The sequence below is a fragment of the Ambystoma mexicanum genome, chromosome 1p, assembly GCF_040938575.1.
Source record: "Ambystoma mexicanum isolate Mex_15411 chromosome 1p, UKY_AmexF1_1, whole genome shotgun sequence".
Classification (NCBI taxonomy): domain Eukaryota; kingdom Metazoa; phylum Chordata; class Amphibia; order Caudata; family Ambystomatidae; genus Ambystoma; species Ambystoma mexicanum.
In genome coordinates, this window is record NC_090921.1 from 61,613,839 (window position 1) to 61,636,544 (window position 22,706).

General features: G+C 49.2%; 1 protein-coding gene across 1 annotated transcript in view; it reads left to right on the forward strand.

The window, feature by feature from the left end:
• The window catches only part of LOC138566112 (zinc finger protein 398-like), a 92,590-nt gene that overhangs the window by 20,907 nt on the left and 48,977 nt on the right, over positions 1-22,706 (forward strand). The window contains exon 2 of the mRNA XM_069643111.1: positions 13,534-13,669. Coding sequence (XP_069499212.1) covers positions 13,534-13,669 — 136 coding nt within the window. The remainder of the gene's footprint in view (positions 1-13,533; positions 13,670-22,706) is intronic.

The following is a 22,706-nucleotide window of genomic DNA, read 5'->3' on the forward strand; positions in this document are numbered from 1 at the left end:
TGAACCTTAATTATATAAAAACTGTGTTTTAACTAATACAGTGTGTGGACATTCCTTTGTGGGTGCTTGGGGACTACACTGTACTTAAGAACCAGCCTGCATCAGCTCCTGAGAAGCTAGGCCTTGATTGCTCTACTACGTTACCAATAATAGAGAATCTTGGCTGGGGTCCTCTGTACCTCTCCTCTGCCATATAGAGAGCAGGAGTACAGACACCAGTCCAGTCTTCACACTGGTGGCAGCGGTGGGATGCTTATGGTTTTAAGAATCAGTTTATAACCGAGCCACTTACAAAATATCTGCACTTTGTTAAATTGAGGTTTAGATGTGTACAAGATAACTGCATTACAAGCAATGGAGTCTATTGCAAATGGTAAATTGACTAGGATGAGCTTAGAGACTCCCCAGAGCGCTTGTGAAGCCAGGGAATTAGACTTTGAGGATACGTCTAGGGCTGAACTGATAGATACCCTGGTGGACTACCAGACTGATGGTGAAACTCTTGAAGGGGGGATGCAACCAATGAGGACTCTGCCCCGGGGGTTGTTGCTGAATCTGATTCTGGGAATGCCTCTGTTCCGAACCCCAGCACTGCTCTTCAGGAGGAAGCCCTGAAGATTGAACTTTTAAAATTGGAGCTACAACGGAAACATTTAGCCTTTCAATACAAAAAGTTGGAAACAGAAGCTGAGTTGAAGAAAGAGGAGTTGGCACAGCAAGTGATACTGAAAAATAGTATCACTTGCTGAACTGAACTGAACACCAGATAATCCAGCTAGAGAAAGCTAGAGTGGAGACTTCAGCTAAACCAGTTGAGAGTGGCAGGTCCCCAGCCACCAAGTTTATGAAAGATTTGGTTGGTGTGTTTGTGGAGGGTTCTGATATCCTCCAATGGATTGAAGCATTTGAAATGGCTCGTGCAATTCATGATGTTGATAAGAGAGATTGGGCTAAGTGTTTGTTAAGCAGAGTGCCTCAGACTGGATATGACTGTATTCTGAAACTGAGTGTGGAAGAAAGGGGTCAGTATGAGTGCACAAAGTCTGCTTTGATTGCCAAGTTTGGCAAGACACCTACCCAATACCTTAAAAGGTTCAGGGATTTTAAGAAAAGAGAGAGTGTCTTGGGTTGACAGGGTGAGTGCTGCACATATGAACATGATGGGGTGGATTGATGGATACAAGGTGAAAACATTTGTTGAATTGTCCCACCTTTTTGTTTTTTGAGCATTTTTCTGAAGCCTGTTCACCAGAGTTGCGTCAGTATGATGCTGACCAGAACATTTTGGATCCCTTTAAGCTGGCCAGGCTGGCTGACAAGTGGGTCTCCCACCGGGTGTCCCCCAAGGACCACAGTGGGAAGGACAAGGGCAAAGAAAAGGGGACCTCTCAGAAAACTGAGAAGTCCCAAAAGCAATCACAGTCGGGTAAATCAAAACCTTCCTCTCCTAAGACCCAAAAATCTAGTGGGGATAAGTCATCTGTGGGTGGGAATAAGAGAAATGGTCCACCTGCTGCAAAGCAGGCTCCCAGTGGTTCCAGTACCGTACCCCACATTCCTGGCACTTGATGAGACTGTGGGGCTCTGGATCACAAGAAGGGTGACCCCAAGTGTAAAGGTAAGGCACTTGGAGTCCAAGCTGTCAGCCTGACCTACCCTTACCCCATGTCTGGGGTGGAGGCCACTGTCCCCCACTCCTCTACAGGGATCACATTCGGTGCTTCCATAGAGATTTCCCTAGTGTCCCTTGGGGCCTGGGAACATTACGCAGAAGTACTGGTGACTATCCCACAGAACACCCATAGGTTTTTGAGAAGTGTCCTCTTGAATGGCCAGCCTTCTACTGGTTTGAGAGACACTGGGGCCAGCATGACAGTGGTGGACAGAACCATGCTCAAGCCAGAGGACTATGTAGGTGCTCCTCTGAGAACCACCAGGTTAGCTGGTGGGCCTCCCAAATTATCGCCTGTAGCCTTAGTCACACTCATGATTGGAGACAAGACAGCAAAGCTTCCTGTCCTCGTTCAGGACAATGTCCCTGCTAACATTCTGTTAGGAAATTATCTAGTAGAGTTGGGGTTGACCTCGGATGGTCTACTCATGACTGCTGCTGCAGTCACTAGGTCACAGGTGACACAGGGTCTGGCTGTGAGTCAGGTACCCGAGCCAAAGGTGAGGCCTAAGGTAAGAAGACGGAAGAACAAGAAGGCCACCTCTGTGCAGGGGTCTCCTTCCCTTCCTGCTGTTCCTACAGCACCCATAGGGTTCCATGCTCCGGACGAGCTGGGTCCAGTGGAAAACCCAAACTCAACTCCTGAGGGAGAAGAGGCAGAAGACCCTCCTGCGGGAGAGGTTCTCACCCTGGAGGACCACCCTGACCTTCAATGCCTGTTGGCTGAAGGGGGACCCTCCCGGGCGGACTTCTGTAAGGGTCAGAGAGAGTGCCACTCTCTCGAGGGTCTGAGGAAACAGGCCCTGTCCCAGGCACAAGGAGAAGTGCCTAGGACATTCTGGGTCTATTGGGAGGGTGAGCCCCTTGTTAGGGAGCCCACTAAGCCTGAACCTGATGCCCTCAAGAGGATGGCGGTACACCAGGTTTACAGGCCCTTCCTGTTGAAGTTGGCGCATGAGGTGCCCTTAGCTGAACATCTTGGTACCAAGAAGACTAGGTAGAGGCTCCCTGCTAATTTCTACGGGCTCCGGATGGGAGTAGAAGTGGTGTCCAATTGCAGGACCTGCCCAACTTGTCAGTTGTCTGGCAAGACTGGAGGCAGTGTCATTGCCCCACTGCAGCCATTGCCAGTGGTTGGCACACCGTTTGAGAGGATGGGCATCGACATTGTCAGTCCCCTTGACCCTCCCACTTCAGGTGGACATCAGTTCATCCTGGTCTTGGTTGATCATGCCACCAGGTACGCTGAAGCTATACCCCTTTGGACTGTTACTGCCAAGGTGGTTGCCAGGGCTCTCCTGGGCCTTTTCACCCGTGTTGGATTCTCTAAGGAGGTTGTCTCTGACATAGGATCCAACTTCATGTCTAGTTACATGAAAACCATGTGGAAAGAGTGCGGGGTAACCTACAAGTTCTCTACCTCTTACCATCCCCAGACCAATGGTCTGGTTGAGAGGTTTAATAAAACTCCCAAGGGCATGTTAGGTGCTTTGGAAGAGCCCCTAAGGAGGAAATGGGATCTCCTCCTGTCATGCCTGCTGTTCGCTTACAGAGAGGTACCTCAAGAGGGTGTTGGTTTCAGCCCCTTTGAGTTACTCTTTGGACATCCCGTAAGGGGGCCTCTTGCCTTGATCAGAGACGGTTGGGAAGCCACCCCTCCAGGTCCCACTAAGCAAGTGGGGGACTCTGTGTTAGGCCTCAGAAGGAGGATGACACAGATGATGGGTCAGGCCTCAGTGAATCTCAAGGCCAGCCAGGAATTGAATAAGTACTGGCATGACCTTAAAGCCTCACAAGTGGATTGGACTCTGGGACCTGAAATCCTTGTGATGGAGCCTACCAAGCCTAGAGCTTTGGCAGACAAGTGGACTGGACCCTTCAGGATCATCTCCAAGATGGGCGAAGTCAATTATCTGGTTGACATGGGAGTCCCTGGAGTAGCCCCTCAGGTATTCCATGTTAACAGGCTCAAGCCTTTCCACAGGCGAGCAGAAGTCCCATTTCTCTTGCTAGCTTCAGAGCAAGAATAGGATGAGAGTGTCAGAATCTGAGTCCTTGGATTCGTGACTCACCTGTTTGCTTATTGTGGATTTCTTCTTTGAGTGTGAGGGTTTCTTTTTCCTGGATAAGCGTGCCTTGTAAAGGTAAGCTCTGGAGTCTTCTGAATCCAGTCTGCTGGGCTTCGGAGAATGCGTAAGTCCGCGACTCCCGGTCACGGTGGCTCCGAGGCTCGGGTATGTTCAATTGTTCCTGGAAGAATCCAGGATGAGTCCAGGACGGAACCAGGATAAGGGTACAGGGTAAATTAGGTTTCGAATTGAGCACTAGGAAAGAGGGGGGAACCATTAAGGATGGAAGATGGATACCAGGGCAAAACACTAGAACACAACTTCCCGGGCGAGAAGCAGGCAAGCAGAGCGTTGAGACGCACGGAAGCGCGGGGCGTGTCTGTTTTCAAGGGAGCATGAAGTCCGCACGGACGACTAGACCGCACTGGCACATAGTGTCGGCCATGTTGAAGGTGAACGGTGTAATGTCTATTGACTGAGGGACCAGGCATACCATAAGGGTCTATATCGTCGATACATGACAGCATGCCTCCTCCTAAACTCCAGTCCACCCGGCTTGCCTGGGTGAGCCCGGTGAAAATGTTGCAAAAGGCGTGGTGCATTCATATTGGAGACTGGTTCCCAGGTTCGTTTACTAGGCGGATAGCCTTTCCATTCCACCAAATATTGAAGACAACCTCTTCTGTATCTGGGATCACAGATCCGGGACACTTCGAACTCGGTTTGATTGTCAACAAGGAGTGGAGGAGGTCAAGGACTTGGCTTACTTGACTGATGGAAGGGTTTCAGCAGTGATATATGAAAAACTGGGTGGATCCTCTTCCAAGTGGTGGGTAATTGGAGTCAAAAGGTGACTGGGTTGATGATCTCTATTACCGTGAAGGGTCCGTAGAAGTGAGGAGCCAATTTGTTGGGTCTTAGGTGTCTGGGTAGATAACGCGATGAGAGCCAAACTTTATCTCCGACAGTGTAAGAAGGCCCGGGACGCCTTTTGGTATCCGCAAACCTCTTTATGTCCATCCTGGCCTTTTCTAGATGTTCCTTAACTTGTTTGTGAATCGAGGTTAGTTGAGCAATCCAAGCGTCTACTGAAGGAGTCAATGTGGGTGGAGTCAGGAGTGTTGGTATCACTGAAGGGTGAAACCATTGAGTACACAGAAACGGACTGATCCCTGTCGTGGAATGGTCTGAATTATTGTAGGCAAATTCGGCTACAGGAATGAGGAGCGACCAGTCATCTTGTACCTTAGATGCAAAACAACATAGATACCGTTGCAGGGTTTGATTTACTCTCTCGGTAATCCCATTTGTTTGTGGGTGGTAACCTGATGATAATGCCCGTTGAATACACAATTGCTTACAAAGATGATTCTAGAACCTGGAAACATATTGAGGACCACGATCAGAGATGATTTTGGAGGGTAGCCCATGCAACCGGAATATGTGAGAGACAAAGACCTGTGCCATCTCGGGCGCTGAAGGAAGTTTGGTTAAAGGGGTAAAATGGACCATGTGGGAGAAGAGGTCTATGGTGACCATTATGGTGGTAAATCCTCTGGAGGGAGGAAGGTCCACAATAAAGTCTGTGGCAATGAATTCCCAGGGTCGAGATGGTAATTCTGGTTGCTGAAGCAAACCTACTGGTTTCCTGTTGTCGATCTTATTCTGGTTGCAGACTAAACATGCTTGTATATAAGCGCGTACGTCAGAGCGCAAGTGAGGCCACCAGAAGTTTCTTCTGATTGTCTGATAAGTGCCAGTTATACCACGATGCTCGGAATAAAACGTGTCATGGCAGAGACTCATAATCTTGGATTGAGTTTTCGGGTTAGGAACAACCAAACATTTGTCCTTAAAGAGGTATCCATCCGTGATTGAGAGAGTCCAAGGATTATCTGTATTGTACTCCTTCCAAATGTCCGAAGTTGCAGTCTCTTCACGTATCATTTCTAAGAGAGAGGTAGCCTGTGCTATGAATACTTTGTTGGGAAACATCTTGGGAAGGAGTGGTACATCCTCTTTTATGTAACCCGATCTTCGGGAAAGAGCATCCGCTACTACATTTGATGAACCAGGAATGGGTTGAATGTTGAATTGATATTGGGCAAAAAAGTAGGCCCATCTTGCCTAGCGACTGTTTCGGCATTCCATGGCCTGTAGAACCTGGAGATTCCGATGGTCGGTCCTTACCACGACCAGATATCTTGCGCCCAAAAGGAGGTGATGCCAATCCGTGAAGGCTTGTCTGATGGTGAGTAGTTCTTTCTCCAGGACTGAGTAATGAGTTTCACTAGGTTGTAATGTACGTGAAAAATAAGCAATTGGATGTTCCAATCCGTCTTCAGTAGCTTGCTTAAGGACGGCCCCGATAGCATGTTCTGAAGCATCAGTTTCTACCGGGAAGGGTTTGGTAGTGTCTGGTTGAGCCAGGATAGGTTCACTAGTAAACAGATGTTTGAGTTTCTGAAAGGCTGTTTCTTGGCTGGAAGTCCATTGGAAGAGAGTATCTTTCCTTAGCAAACGGACGATGGGTTGAACAATAGCTGAAAATGAAGGAATGAATTTCCGATAGAAATTTGCAAGTCCTAGGAATGACTGCACCTGTTTCACTGTGGTTGGGGCTGGTCAATAAAGGATTGCTTCCACTTTAGACGGATGTATGGCTACTCCTTGGGGACTCAAAACAAACCCTAAGTATTTGACTGTGGACACATGGAAAATACACTTCTCGGGTTTGGCCAACAGATGGTGTTGGTGCAATCTTTGTAGGACCATAGAGACTTGTTTCTGATACAAGGCCAAGTCTTGAGAATAGATCAAAATATCATTTAGGTAGACTATGACAAAAAGAAATAACATGTCAGAAAAGACCCGGTCCATGAAGCGCTGGAACACGGCAGGATTTCTTCTTTGAGTGCGCGGGTTTCTTTCTACTGGATGAGCGTGCCTTGTAAAGGTAAGCTCTGGAGTCTTCTGAATCCAGTCTGCTGGGCTTTGGAGAACGCGTAAGTCTGCGACTCCCAGTCACGGTGGCTCCGAGGCTCGGGTACGTTCAATTGTTCCAGGAAGAATCCAGGACGAGTCCAGGACAGAACCAGGAAGGGTACAGGGTAAATTAGGTTCCGAATTGAGCACTAGCAAAGAGGGGGGAATCAGGAAGGATGGAAGATGGATACCAGGGTTTACGAGGGAAAAGGGTCTAAACACTAGAACACAATTTGCCGGCCGAGAAGCAGGCAAGCAGAGCGTTGAGAAGTGCAGAAGCGCGGGGGCTTGTCTGTTTTCAAGGGAGCATGAGGTCCGCATGGATGACTAGACCGCACTGGAACATAGCGTCGGCCATGTTGAAAGTGAATGGTGTAATGTCTATTGACTAAGGGACCAGGCAGAACATAAGGGTCGATATCGTCGATACATGACAGAGAGTGAGCCCCTTCCTGATTTGCTGCATAGCAACCCTCAGGATGGCTCAGTGGAGGGAGTGCATATCTCTCCAGATCTGACGACAGAGCAGCAGAGGGCCTGCAGGGCTTTTCTCCGGCAGTATGCCTCTCTGTTTTCACTGACACCAGGCCTTACACCGTGTTTTAGGCACGAAATTGACACTGGTGACAGTGTGCCTGTCAAAAGCAGGTGCTACCGTATGTAAGATACAGTTAAGAACCACATCCAGGCTGAGGTTGCCAAGATGTTTGATCTGGGTATTATTGAACCCTCAACCAGTCCCTGGTCCAGTCCAGTGGTCCTTGTCCCCAAGGCAAGTTCCCAGGCAGTTACCAAGGATTGGAGGTTCTGTGTGGACTACCGAGGAGTCAATGCGGTCACCAAAACTGACGTGCACCCATTGTCCAGGGCTGAGGAGCTCGTGGCCACCATAGGTGCTGCCAAATTTGTGAGCACCTTTGACCTTACCTCAGGCTATTGGCAAATAGCTCTGACGGACCATGACAAGGAAAAGACAGTGTTCTCAACACCTGAGGGACTCCACCAGTTTAGGGTCATGCCTTTTGGGTTGAAGAATGCCCTTGCCACCTTCCAGTGATTAGTCAATCATGCACTCAGTGGGCTGGAGGCCTTTTGTGTGGCCTACTTAGACGACATTGCCGTCTACAGTTCCACCTGGGAAGAGCATTTGACACATCTGGATAAGGTGTTGCAGGCCTTGAAAAGGTTTAACCTCACTATCAAGGCCACCAAGTGCCAAATAGCTCAGGGGAAAGTCACGTATCTTGGTCATGAGGTAGGAGGAGGTCAAATCCAACCTCTTCCCCAGTAAAGTTCAGGATGTACATGACTGGGATACTCCCACTACTCAAACCCAGGTGAGAGCCTTTTTGGGCCTCACTGGGTATTATCGCAATTTCATGGCGGACTATGGGACCATAGCTGCACCGCTGACCGCTCTGACTTCACCCAAAATGCCTAGGAAGGTTAATTGGACTGAACACTGTCAGAAGGCCTTTGATGGCTTGAAAGAAAGTCTGTGTAGGGCACCTGTGTTGTGTGTGCCTGACAACAGAAAACCCTTTAATGTCCAGACGGATGCCTGTGACACCGGAATTGGAGCTGTCTTGTCCCAGTTAGATGACAAAGAGAGGGAACATCCTATCATATTCATCAGTAGACAACTCAAGGGTAGAGAACTTAACGTGGGCTACTGTTGAAAAGGAATGTTTTAGCATAGTTTGGAGCCTTGGGCCATTTAGGCCCAATCTTACGGGGTCTACCTTCAAGGTCCAAACAGATCATAAGGCCATGAAGTGGCTTATGCAGATGAAGGGTGAAAACCCGAAACTGCTCAGGTGGTCGATTAGCCTGCAAGGGCTAGACTTCACCATAGAGCATATACCAGGTAAGAGTCACGATAATGCAGATGGCATTTCCAGAAAGTATGTTGACGGTCTGGATGAGGGTGTCTATCTCGTGGGAGATTAGGCACCCTAACCTCAGTCTAGGGGGGGGGTGACTGTGATGCTGGAAATGCATTGGAGGGACAGGACCTCCCTGTTCTTGTCCTGTAGTCCTTTTTCATTTCTGTTCTGTATTATTTTCTGCCCAGGAGTCCAATGTGGGACACCTGGCAGTGCAGCTCTTCCTGTTTTTGGTTTCGTGTACAGATCCATGGGATACCCTTATGGCACCCATGGGTGGGGGTGCAACCCTGTGCCCCTAGTGTATTTTATTGGGCACCTGTGTGTGGCCCACAAAGGAGGGTATGGGCTGGTGGCAGTTCCATGCTGAATTTGACAGGTGCTCTGAGTATCCTCCATGTTGGGATACCCAGGCCCTGCCATTGGAATCAGTTGATTCCTGATAGGGAACAAGATGGCCCCTGTGGCCTCTTGCTTTCTATTGCCTGTTACCTTGTTTTCCCAAAGTCCTGGGAAGCCCTGACTCTGTCTCTTCCCCCTGACTGGTTGTTGGGTCGAAGTTCCATATATGGTGTTGTTTTGAAGTCCAGGCCAGACTGACTGGAGCCTTCCCAGTTACTGTATGTTGTGGGTACACCCTGTGGGTGGGACCTGGGTGAATGGATTATGTGACCAATATGCACTGCTTGTTGTGGATGTCTGGATTCTGGTGTTTGACACAATGACTGAGACAGCCCTGCCCGAAACTGGCCTGAATGTAGTGTGTAGTGTTGAATGGCTGGCTACTTGTCCCAATCCACATTCCTTGTTGTGAGTGTCTGAGAGGGAGGAGAAGGGCCTGAATGCACTGTATGCCTGATTGGCTGACTGACGGCTGAATGCCCTTCTAAGTGATTGGTTGCCTGAGTGTGACCCAGCCGAATGAATGGGAGATCAACCAGTATATCTGGGGGCCTCTCACTGTTAGAAATCGTTCAGAAACTGGAGTTTAAACTGACATTGAAACTGAAGCTGAATCTTGAAGCCGAGCCTGAAGAAGAAGGTTATCTGTTGTCTCCCTTCACTGAAATTCTAAAGCCGCTGAGCTGTTGAGACTGATCCAAGAGAAGACCTCGTTAGGCACCCTCTTCCCGTGCTCCGAGGGACCATCGAGCACCGCTAACCTTCGCCGAGGCTCCCTGTAAGTCAGACCCTCGACAGGCTGCCGACCGGAGACAGGGACCGCCGAGGAGAACGAAGATAAGCACCGGACACTGGACGAGCACCGCTGGAATCAAGGCTGCCACTTCGATGCCGAGTTCACTTTCTTCGAACGATCTCGATGATCCGTGGCTCCTGCTTTAAAGGGAGCCGCTCAAGAAGGATCCGTCAGCGATCATTGTCGAACTCTGCTATTCCAGGTACATTGGGGTGGTAGAAACGTTGTAGAAGGAAATAAGACTTATAAAACAATATATGGACTGGTTTTGTAGCATATCTTTATTTTACAGGTTGCCCAGGTGGGGGGATCTCCACACAGAACTGTGTCTAGTGGTAGGGGCCAGTATTCTGCCAATTGTTCTAATTAACTTCTTTCCTCCAAATCTATTGTTGGTTACCTCTGTTAAGTGATTTATGTGACATTTGACCCGAGTACAGTTGATGCACTTTAATGAAATATGATAATAATTGTGGTACCACTTTGAACTGTATATATTTGCCATTGTAGATTTACTGAGCACAAAGTGAGTTATTGTGATTGTGTATATAACCTTGAACCTTAATAATATAAAGACTGTCTTTTTAACTAATACAGTGTGCGGACATTCCTTAGTGGGTGCTTGGGGACTACACTGTACTTAAGAACCAGCCTGCATCACCTCCTGAGAAGCTAGGCCTTAATTGCTTGACTGCGTTACCAATAATAGAGAATTTTGGCTGGGGTCCTCTGTGCCTCTCCTCTGCCATATAGAGAGCAGGAGTACAGACAGTCTTTACACATAGTTAAGGTGGACTTGCTTGGAATGCAATTGCTGAATATCAGGGTTTTTTTTTGTGCTAAGTCTGATTACCTTAACTTCCCCGCAATGGATTACCAAAGCAGTAGTTGCTTCATACCATTGAGTTTAGATAACCATAGAATCCAAATAATCATTGGGTTCACCACAATGGACAACAAAAGCAATAGTTGGTTTCAACCATTGAGGTTGGATACCCATTTAATAATCCTAGTATTGAGATATTACGTTATCCATAGCAATGGTTGATGACAACTTTGGAAGTTGAATATCAACTCAATAGATGCTTCCAACCTCTGAGTTGTAAATATCCACTTGATAGCTCTGGAGTCATCATATTCACCATAATAAACAACTAGAGTAATGATAACCCTCAAGCTTTCAGTTTGGACATCCGCGTAAACATTCTGGAATCCAAACATCGATCACGCAATGACCAACATCACGATGAAAAACATGGCCATTTTGAAACCACCACGGCTTGAAATGGTTGCAAAACAAGACACATAGCTGTTATCACGAGCGCTGGTAAGTAGGCACATATAGGAGATGAAAAGTGGGCAAATCCTAGGGACAGTAAGGTGTTCATTAGAAACTAACTAAGGGCTCTGTAAACCTTACCCGCATTCCATCCACAGGAGACTTACTCAGGGCTTTCTGAGCTACAGAGAGAGCTTGTTAGCACATTCAGTTGTATGTGATGACCCAAATCTAAAGATGACACTAGCAGACGCATCAGTGGGAAACTATTGCCAGCCGTACACAGGTTATAGTTAACACTTCCCTTAAAAATATAACCTTTTTATGCTATGATACAGTCACAGGGGGTAATTTATATTAAGTAAGACTACTTTCTTTCCTAGGCAGCTTCCCAACGTACACGATGTTACTTTGAAAACTCTAGAAGTTTAAACAGAACACATCCAGGTGATTATCAATATAAGAATCATGACAGAAATATTAAGAATTATTGACATGTGAGAATTGATAGAAAGACCTTCCATTATTATTTTTTTTATTGATGGAATTGACAAAAAGCTGAAATAGAAAGAAATGAAACTGAATAGACACCTCCTGATGAAGGGAAGTTCCTTGTCCCGAAACGCGTAGAGCAAACCTCACCAAACCTCAATAAATGAAGAAACCATTTCTATATGTATTGAGAATATCTCTGTTCCAAGACTAATGCTATTCTGGATACTTGGGAAATTTTAGTAGAATCTGTGTAACTTGTATGATTGTAAATGGATTTATTTTCTGAAAATATACAAATCCAAAGACACTTGTATTATTACTTTTAGAAAAAACAGTATCGCTGTCCCTTATTGGCTACATAAAAGGAAAGAAAAGGATATTGTTTGGTTTACAATACAAATAGGTGTGCAGGGGATGGGAGTGTTCCACAAGTGTGTGGACGTCTGCTGGTTTTCTAAGTTGACCATACAACATAGTATCCAGGTCGATGTTCTCCCTTGCACCCTACTACATCCCCCAAATCTCAGGAATTAGAATAGAAAACAAGGTGTGCTTCTAGACAAACAAAGCCCAGGCTTCACTCCGGGTCTCTCTTTCATTGGGTCCCTTCCTGCTTTTCATGTCCTGTAGCTGGGTCCTCCCAGGCAGAAATGCCATAAGCCTTTGTTTCTGTCAGTGGAGCTTTTGTCATGCTTCCACCTCTTCTCAGTACCGTTTTGACTTATAAAAGGAGTAGTTTACATCACTCCTTCAATCTTCTTCTTCTCAGTATTTTTGGGAGACGACTCTGTGTGTTCCTTCTCATCTTGGTAGTGTTAAGACTTAAATGAGGAAAGGAGGGACTATTGCAGTAACAAACACTAGTGCTTTCAGGCTGGAGTTTTGGAGGACCTCAATGATTTCTTAGTCTGAAAGGTGAGGGAGTTAGGGAGTTGCATCACAGAACAGGAGTCCTTGTCCCCATGAGGGGAGTCTTTCCCTGTGAGGTCCTTCATTCCACCACCCCAAGACGATTGTTGTGTAGCAGGCTCACCTCCCTAACCTCACAAGGAAGGGCTCCCCTTGGGGGTGTAGTGATGAGATCCCGTGAATCATCACAATATGCTTATCCAATCTTTATTTCGAGTCCTGATCAGGCAACACAGCACCATCCCGTAATGGGTAGCAGACAAGCACTATGAGGAGATTAATTTGCAGGGACGGGGTTAAAATATTAAGAGGAGGGGTACCAAGCATAGTTCTTTACGGGACCCCTACCAGGTGGAGAAAAACGGAGGAGATCCCTGCTTTCCGCGAAATTTCAGAGGACTGATCAGCCAGCTAAAAGGCCACCCAAGTGCGGCTGGTGCTGTGAAAGCCAAGATGTGAGAGAGGAATGTAGGCAGGAATGCTGAAGGAGGAGTAACTGCAGGGGATGGGGATGGATGACAGATGGCAGTGATGAGCTGTAGTGAAGATGTTATTTATACTGTGTATCCATATCACCAGGGTTTTTAAATGTGTATATTTGTCTTCTCAATGGTATCTATGCCCCAAAAGTATTTAAACTTGTCTAATCCATGTAACCATAGTGTATTCATAAATCTGGGCTATTTGAATGTCTCCATTCCCCACGCCCTCCTCCGCTGTATTAATAGTCATTATGTATTCAAATGAACATATTTTCTCTGTCCTATTTCTACTGCATTTATACTTTGAAAGTATCTAAATACTCTTTCTCTACCCTTAATCTATATTTGCTCCTGAGGTAAATATGTCTATTTCTTGTTCTTGCTGTCTTTCCCTCTGTCCCTCCTGTATGTAATTGTGTCTATAGACTGCTCACCCTCCTTTTCTTTATTTTAACCATGTGGTATTTCATTGTGTGTACCAGCTCACTTCTTTCTCCTCTTCTGTACTTTGCAAGTGTATATACGTCATGAGTTGCTGAGCAGGCCATGTCATTTTAGCTCTTTCAGGCACCTGTCACATTCCGCGATGTTGCTGCCTATTTCTCTGAAGAGGAGTGGAAGCTTTTGCACGAATGGCAGAAGGAACTTTACAACAACGTGATGAAGGAAATCCACCAGACCCTGATCTCCTTGGGTAATATTATACTTGCTATCTTTGAGGATTTGACCAAGGTTGGTTTTGCCCATTGAGAGTTCAGAGACATGAGTGGGCAAGGGCCTCCTAGAGAGCAATGAGATAGACTGGTGGGCGGGGGATCATTACGGTTTTGGTGGTATCCCGCCGTTAAATCCGATGGGATGCCACCAAAACGGAACTAACATTCCCTCCACCTGATATTCCAGTATTACCGGGATATTACATGTGGCAGGAATGCCGGTAATTCCTCATTCCACTGTCTCATAGGACTCCATGGGAGGAATTACCGGCACCAGTAATTCCGTCAGTTTTTATTAGTTTGGCATGGCGGTAAAAGTGCCAGTTACGGGTTTACCGGCATTGTGACAGGCCCTTTTACTGCTCCGCCACGGCTGTAATGACTCCCTAAGTCTGTCATTCCACCAATAGATGAAGAATCAATCAGGCCTGTGAATCTGCTGAACCATAATCTTTTCCCCTTGCTCTGCCTTCAATACGAATGTAGCCGCAAGATGTTCTGGTTGCAGAACCGGCATTGTGTACCTTCGTAATTGGTGGCTCAAATGACTGTATTCCTGACATAAAGATTGTTTATCTGTAGGGTGTGGGTTGATCTTCTAGATAAGGCAGATGTTCACATTTGAGCCTGGGTGCTGTGTTGTTTAGGCAATGGTAGCATGAGAAGACAGGACATGCCTTACTGGTGGTGGCATTGGAGACAATCCAGTGTTTTTGTGTTGGCTGGGGTGGCATTAGGGTTAACAATGTTTGTGACCTTTGTGGTAGGTGAGATTGGGGAGGCTAAAGATATCCAGTAGTTGGTGTGAACCCATTGCTGCATGTCGGCGCAAACAGATTTATTGAGGTGTACAGGGCTTTGGCAACAGGTCCTTCATGGTTTCTCCATGCCAATAAGCAGGCAGGTAACACAAGGGTAGTAGAGGAATGTTGTGCTATCCTTCTGCTGTTGGCAGAGACCACATGTCTGCTCTCAGCCTGCCTTGGATGGTCCTGTGTTTCAGTTAATCTGCCTTTTGAAGCAGGGGTGGGCGATGAGCTGCCCCTGCATTTAACCCTTGGCTGTAAGTCAGGTGGCCCCTTTCCCATTTCTAGTTTCTGCGGGCAAAGAGCAGCATGGCATTTCTGTACACCTTCATCCTCCCTTTTGTGATGCTGGAAATGCATCGGAGGGACAGGGCCTCCGTATCCTTGTCCTTTACTGCTTTTTATCGTGTGTTCTGTCGTGTTTTACGCGCAGGAGTTCATGTGGGACTCCTGGCGGTGCAGCTCTCTTTCTTTTGGTTTGGTGAACGGACCCGTGGGATACGCTTATGGCACCCATGGGTGGGGGGGTACAACCCTGTGCCCCTAGTGCATGTTTTTGGGCACCTGTGGGTGGCCCACAGAGCAGGGTATGGGGTGGTGGCAGCTCCATGCTGAATTTGACAGGTGCGCGGAGTATCCTCCATTTTGGGATACCCCGGCCCTACCATTGGGATCAGTTGATTCCTGATGGAAAACAAGATGGCCCCGGTGGCCTCTTGCTTTCTATTACCCATTACCTTGTTTTCCCAAAGTCCTGGGAAGACCTGACTCTGTCCCTTCCCCCTGACTGGCTGTTGGATGGAAGTGCCATATATAGTGTTGTTGTGAAGGCCCAGTCAGACTAGCTGGAGCCTTCCCGGTGATGTATGTTGTGGGTACCTCCTGTGGGTGAGACCTGGGTGAATAGAGTGTGTGACGAATATGCATTCTGTGTTGTGGGTGTCCAGTATCTGGTGGTTGACACAATGACTGAGACAACCCTGCCCAAAACCGGTATGAATGCAGCTTGGAGTGTTGAATGGCTCGGTATTTGTCCCAATACACATAACTTGTTTTGAGTGTCTGGAGAGAAGTGAATGGCCTGAATACCTTGTGTGCCTGATTGGCTGCCTGCCTGCATGAATGCCCGTAGTCGTGATTGGATGCTTGAGTGTGACCCAGCGGAATGAATGGGAGATCAACAGTATATCTGGGGACCTCTCACTGCTAGGAATCGTGTTCAGAAGCTGAAGTCCACTACGACGAGTAACTGGATTAACTGACGCTTGACTTTGAAGCCCTGCTGGATGAGAAGAATTGCTGTTGCTCTCCTTCACAATCCGAAAGCTGTTGTGCCTCCAAGGACTGACCCAGAGAGGACCTGGTAAGGCGCCCTCTTCCCGAGCTACGAGGGACCATCGTGCACAGCTGATCTTTGCCAACGCTCCCTGGTAGACAGACCTACGACAGGCTGCCGACCCGATACGGAGACTGCTGCGGAACTCCAAGGAGAAGCACTCGGACTGTTGTCCACCACCGTCGATGACCGCCGTCGCCGACCGGAGCCGCCGTGCTCCCGTTTGCCTAAGAACTTTCATTGATCATCGGACGCTCTCGTCTGCATCGTCATCCGCTTGTCTCCCGCTGGAGAAGGCCCGACCGTCGACGCGCCGAGGAATATCCACCGGTGGGTTTCCCGCGACCTACAGACCGCAGAGACGCTGGTGACTCGACGCCCTTGCTGGGCCACAGCACTTCATCATCTCTTTGCTGTCCAGAACTATTGTCATTGAGGTGCCCCGCACACCTCTTCCTTGCAGGACGCCAATGCTCTGTCGTCGACGAGCACCGCTAGGAACGAAGCGGCCACTTCCCTGCCATAGTTCACCCTGTTCAGCGTTGGACGTTCGACGACCCTGTGACTCCTGCCTTAAAGGGAGGGCACTCAAGAAGGGCCGTCGATTCCCCGACACCGAACGCCAAGATCCCCGACACCTCTCGACGATCCGTGGCTCCCGCCTAAAAGGGAGGTACTCAAGAAGGATCGGTCAGTGCATCGTCGGAGAACTCTACTCCACCAGGTACATTGGGGGGGGTAAAACCTTACTAGGAAGAAGTAAGACTATTGAACATTTGGACTGGGCTTGTGCTATATATCTTTATCTACAGGTTGCCCAGGTGGGGGGATCTCCACACAGAACTGTGCCTAGCGGTAGGGGTCAGTGCTCTGCTTATTGTTTCAACCATCTTGCGTTCCTTCCTATCTCTATTGCTGGCTTACTCGTTATTGATCTGTCTGACATTTTAACCGTACAGTTGAGGCACTTTTAATGAGATTTGATAACATTAGTGGTACCACTCTAGACGTGTATATATTTATCATTATAGACTTTCCAGTACAAAGTGCGTTATTGTGATCGTGTACATACCTTTGGATATGAATTATATAAAGACTGTGTTTTCAGTAATACAGTGTGTGGACATTCCTTTGTGGGGGTTCGGGGACTACACTGTACAAGAACCAGCCCGCATCACCTCCTGAGAAGCTAGGCCTTGATTGCTGGTCCATTGCTACCTTATAGAGAATCTTGGCTGGGGTCTTCTGTGCCTCTCCTCTACCATATAGAGAGCGGAAGTACAGACAGCCCCCACCGGTCTTTACACTGGTGGCAGCGGTGGGATGCTTATGGTTTTAAGACTCAGTGTATAACCGTGCCACTTACAAAATATCCGCACTTTATTCGATTAAGGTTTGGGTGTGTACAAAATAACTGCATTACAAGCAATGGAGTCTATTGCGAATGGTAAATTGACTCGGATGAGCTTAGAGGCTCTCCAGAGTGCTTGTGAAGCCAGGGAATTAGACTTTGTGGATAAGTCTAGGGCTGAGCTGATAACTGCCCTGGTGGACTACCAGACCGATAGTGAAACTCTTGATGAGGGGGGTAATGCAACCAATGAGGACTCTGCCCCTGGGGTTTCTACTGAATCTGTTTCTGGGAATGCCTCCATTCCTGCTGCCTCTGTTCCGAACCCCAGCAATACATTGGAACTTGAGTTATTAAGGTTGAAATTGGCTTTTGAATATCGCAAGTTGGAAATAGATGCTGAGCTTACGAAGGAGGAGTTGGCGCAACAAGTGGAGCTCAAGAATAGGGATCCTGAACTCAAGAATAGGGATCTTGAACTCAAAGACAAGGACACTGAATGTCAGAGAATCCAGCTAGAGAAAGCTCGAGTGGAGACTTCAGCGAAACCCAGTGAGAGTGTCAGGTCCCCAGCCACTAAATTTATGAAGGATTTGGTTGGTGTGTTTTCGGAGGGTTCTGATATCCTCCAATGGATTGAAGCGTTTGAAATGACTTGTGCAATTCATGATGTTGATAAAAGAGATTGGGCTAAGTGTTTGCTAAGCAGAGTGCCTCAAACTGGATATGACTGTATTCTGAACCTGAGTGTGGAAGAACGGGGTCAGTATGAGTGTATGAAATCTGCTTTGATTGCCAAGTTTGGCAAGACACCTACCCAATACCTTAAAAGGTTCAGGGATTTTTAAGAAAAGAAAGAATGTGTCTTGGGTCGACTGGGTGAGTGCTGCGCACATGAATATGATGGGGTGGATTGACGGTTACAAGGTGAAAACTTTTGTTGAATTGTCCCACCTGTTGTTTTTTGAGCATTTTTCTGAAGCCTGTTCACTGGAGCTGCGTCAGTATGTTGCTGACCAGAACATTTTGGATCCCTTTAAGCTGGCTAGGTTGGTCTCCCACCGGGTGTCCCCTAAGGACTCCAGTGGGAAGGACAAGGACAAAGAAAAGGGGGCCTCTCAGAAAGCTGAGGAGTCCCAAAAGCAGTCACAGTCGAATAAACCTAAATCCTCCTCTCCTAAGACACAAAAATCTAGCGGGGATAAGTCATCTGTGGGTGGGAATAAGAGTAGTGGTCCACCTGCTGCAAAGCAGGCTCCCGGTGGTTCCAGCACCGTACCCCGCACTCCCGGCACTTGCTGGGACTGTGGGGCTCTGGATCACAAAAGGGGTGACTCCAAGTGTAAAGGTAAGGCACTTGGAGTACAGGCTGTCAGCCTGACCTACCCTTACCCCATGTCTGTGGTGGAGGCCACTGTCCTCCCCGCCTCTACCGGGATCACTTTTGGTGCTCCCGTAGAGATTTCCATAGTGTCCCTTGGGGCCTGGGACCAGTACGCAGAAGTACTGGCGACTATCCCACAGAACACCCGTAGATTTTTGAGAAGTGTCCTCTTGAATGGCCAGCCTTCTACTGGTTTGAGAGACACTGGGGCAAGCATGACAGTGGTGGACAGGACCCTGCTCAAGCCAGAGGACTATGTAGATACTCCTCTGAGAACCACCAGGTTAGCTGGTGGGCCTCCCAAATTATCACCTGTAGCCCGAGTCACACTCGTAATTGGAGACAAGACTGCAAAGCTTCCTGTCCTGGTTCAGGACAACTTCCCTGCTAACATTCTGTTAGGTAACGATCTAGTCGAGTTTGGATTTATCGCGGATGGTCTTCCCATGACTGCTGCTGCGGTCACTAGGTCACAGGTGACACCAGGTCTGGCTGTGAGTCAGGTACCCGAGCCAAAGGCACGGCCTAAGGCACGACGAAGGAAGAGCAAGAAGGCCACCTCTGTGGAGGGAGTCCCTTCTCTTCCTGCTGTTCCTACAGCACCCATTGGGATCCATGCTCTGGACGGGCTGGGTCCAGTGGTACACCCCGTCTCAACTCGCTCCGCTGCGAGAGCCAACTCCAGGATCCCTCATGCCCCACTTGCCCACCATGAAGCTCGCCCCCCCTGCCGCCGCCATTGAGGCACACGCGGCCTCGAAGCCCGCAGTCAGCTGCAACACGAAGGAGCAGCACCCCGCCCACACACAGCGCCGCCGTATCGCAGCTGATACAGGATCAGCTGTTCAGCCTACCAGCCCCTTCTCTCCCGCTTTAAAGGGAGAGGAGGCAGACCGGCAGGCGAAGCCGCATCGAGGCGAAGGCCAGAGGACAAGGCCAACGCCGCTCTCTGCAGCTCCGCTGCGAGAGCCAACTCCAGGATCCCTCATGCCCCACTTGCCCACCATTGAGCTCGCCCCCCCTGCCGCCGCCATTGAGGCACACGCGGCCTCGAAGCCCGCAGTCAGCTGCAACACGAAGGAGCAGCGCCCCGCCCACACACAGCGCCGCCGTATCGCAGCTGATACAGGATCAGCTGTTCAGCCTACCAGCCCCTCCTCTCCCGCTTTAAAGGGAGAGGAGGCAGACCGGCAGGCGAAGCCGCATCGAGGCGAAGGCCAGAGGACAAGGCCAACGCCGCTCTCTGCAGCTCCGCTGCGAGAGCCAACTCCAGGATCCCTCATGCCCCACTTGCCCACCATGGAGCTCGCCCCCCCTGCCGCCGCCATTGAGGCACACGCGGCCTCGAAGCCCGCAGTCAGCTGTAACACGAAGGAGCAGCGCCCCGCCCACACACAGCGCCGCCGTATCGCAGCTGATACAGGATCAGCTGTTCAGCCTACCAGCCCCTCCTCTCCCGCTTTAAAGGGAGAGGAGGCAGACCGGCAGGCGAAGCCGCATCGAGGCGAAGGCCAGAGGACAAGGCCAACGCCGCTCTCTGCAGCTCTCCGCTGCTCGAGGCCGCAGATGGCGCACAAAAACTCTGCCAGTCCAGGTCCAGGTCAAGGTAAGGCCAACATCCCCTATGCCCCCTTGTTGCACGCTTTATCTGCATGCCCTCCGCTGCACAACAGTAGGAATGCGCGCCTACGGTCCCGCACCCTGCTTACCAACCCCAACAGCTATACTCCTACCATCGGTTACCGCAACGCCAGGTTGGCCACAAGAAGCCAGCTGCCAGCACTCTTGTGCGCAGCCACCAAATGCACCCTGGGCCCCAGGGTCACCTCGCAGTCCCCTGCCACGACGCAACAAGTCTTCAAGTGTTGTACTTACAATCACTACCCCTCCATTAACACTAACTCTATATCTCTACTTCCGCCCCTTGGCCCCAATGTAACTACCGCTATCGCCCACTCTGCCACTCTGGAGTGTGTGCGGCCCAATGATGGTCATATGTTTTCTGGTCCCACTGCTGGTGCCTCCATTGACTGTGTGCTGCCCAATGATGGTCATATGTTTGCTGGTCCCACTGCTGGTGCCTCCATTGACTGTGTGCTGCCCAATGATGTTCATATGTTTGCTGGTCCCACTGCTGGTGCCTCCATTGACTGTGTGCGGCCCAATGATGTTCATATGTTTGCTGGTCCCACTGCTGGTGCCTCCATTGACTGTGTGCTGCCCAATGATGTTCATATGTTTTCTGGTCCCACTGCTGGTGCCTCCATTGACTGTGTGCTGCCCAATGATGGTCATATGTTTGCTGGTCCCACTGCTGGTGCCTCCATTGACTGTGTGCTGCCCAATGACGTTCATATGTCTGCTGGTCCTACTGCTGGCGCCCCCCTTGATTGTTTGCGGCCCAATGACACCTTTGTGCCCCCTAATCTTACCGCTGACACCCCCGTGACCACCCCACCTAGTTCCTCTGATCTTCCTCCAGCTACCAGCCTCCCACTCCCCCTGCCTCCCCCCAGCCGCACGCTCATGTGCGCCCTGCTCAATGCCCGTTCTGTACCAGCCCACGCCCTCGACATCAATGACCTGCTCATAAAAGACGAACTAGACCTCCTCATCCTCACTGAAACCTGGCTCAATGAAAGTTCGGGCCCAGCCTTATCATTGGCCATCCCACCTGGTTACTCCATCTACAGGAAAGACCGCACCTCTCAGAGAGGTGGAGGCGTTGCCCTCATCGCCAAAGACACCCTCTCCATCAGAGAAGTAGAAGGCATCCTTGACAGCAATAGCGACTACCTCCCTCTAAAAATCAACGTATCAGCTAACTGCACCATATCCATGCACATTGTCTACAGACCCCCAGGACCGTGCACCGACTTCCACGACACACTCATCTCTGCACTCTCTCATAACATCAAAAAGACCTCACAGGTCCTACTCCTCGGTGACCTTAACCTAGGGTTGAACGACCCCAAGGACTCCCCTGCAAAACTCCTCAAGAAGGCACTCTCCAACCTAGGCTTCACGCACTCCATCTCCCAGCCCACACACATCAAAGGACGCACCCTTGACTGGGTCAGCCATCACAACTGCACCCTTCTCATCAAGGACAACAACCCTATTCCTTGGTCCGACCACCACTACATCCAATTCAACCTCGGAACTAACAAAGCTGCTTTCTCCCCGCCACCACCCTGCCCCGACACGTACTCCAGAAGTTCACGCCTTCTCACAGCTGAAAACCTTGCACCCTACCTCCTTAACCCAGCCCTTCAAACCCCCTCTTCGAACAACCCCGATACCTTAGCTAACACCTTTAAGGATATCATCACATCAGCTGTGGATGCCATTGCCCCCCTAACTCTCAAAAAAGCCAAAAAAGCCAAACATGCCAACTCCTGGTTCTCCAAAGAACTCCTTGATCAACGGGCGCAGAAGAGGGTTGCTCTTTCCACATGGAAAGCAAACCCGTCTGAAGCCACTAAACAGAAATTCAAAGCCATCTCCAAATTATATAAGACCAACATCACTCGAACAAAGGCTGCCTCCTTTAACACCAGGATCACTGACGCTAAATCAGGCTCCAAGGAACTATTCACCATCTTCAGGGAACTCGAAAAACCATCTGCCCCCCCCTCCTCTATCATCAAAGATGACAAATGGTGTAACAGCATTCAATCTGCCATGCTTGAGAAGCTTAACACTCTCCAAAGTAAAATTCGTGGCCACCAAAAAGCCCTCTCTGACATTATAGCGAACATGCATGCTAAGCCACCCACCAAGACCACGTCCTCCCCGTTGTTCGAATTTAAAGATATCACAGAGCAAGAGGTCATTACCCTGCTCAACTCCATTAAACCTTCCAATTGCAAAGGGGATGCATGCCCCGCCAGCCTCATCAAGGATTCCGCACCTAGCCTAGCCCCCTTCCTCACGGCCTTTATCAACTCATCCTTCCAATCAGGCCATGTCCCATCAGGACTTAAGGAAGCTTGGGTTCGCCCACTTCTCAAGAAACCCTCTCTCGACCCAACCGTCCCGGGGAACTACAGGCCCATTACGACTGTACCGTTCCTGCTCAAAATCTTGGACAAAGCAGCTTACCTGCAAGTCCAGAAGTTCCTAGAGGACAACCGCC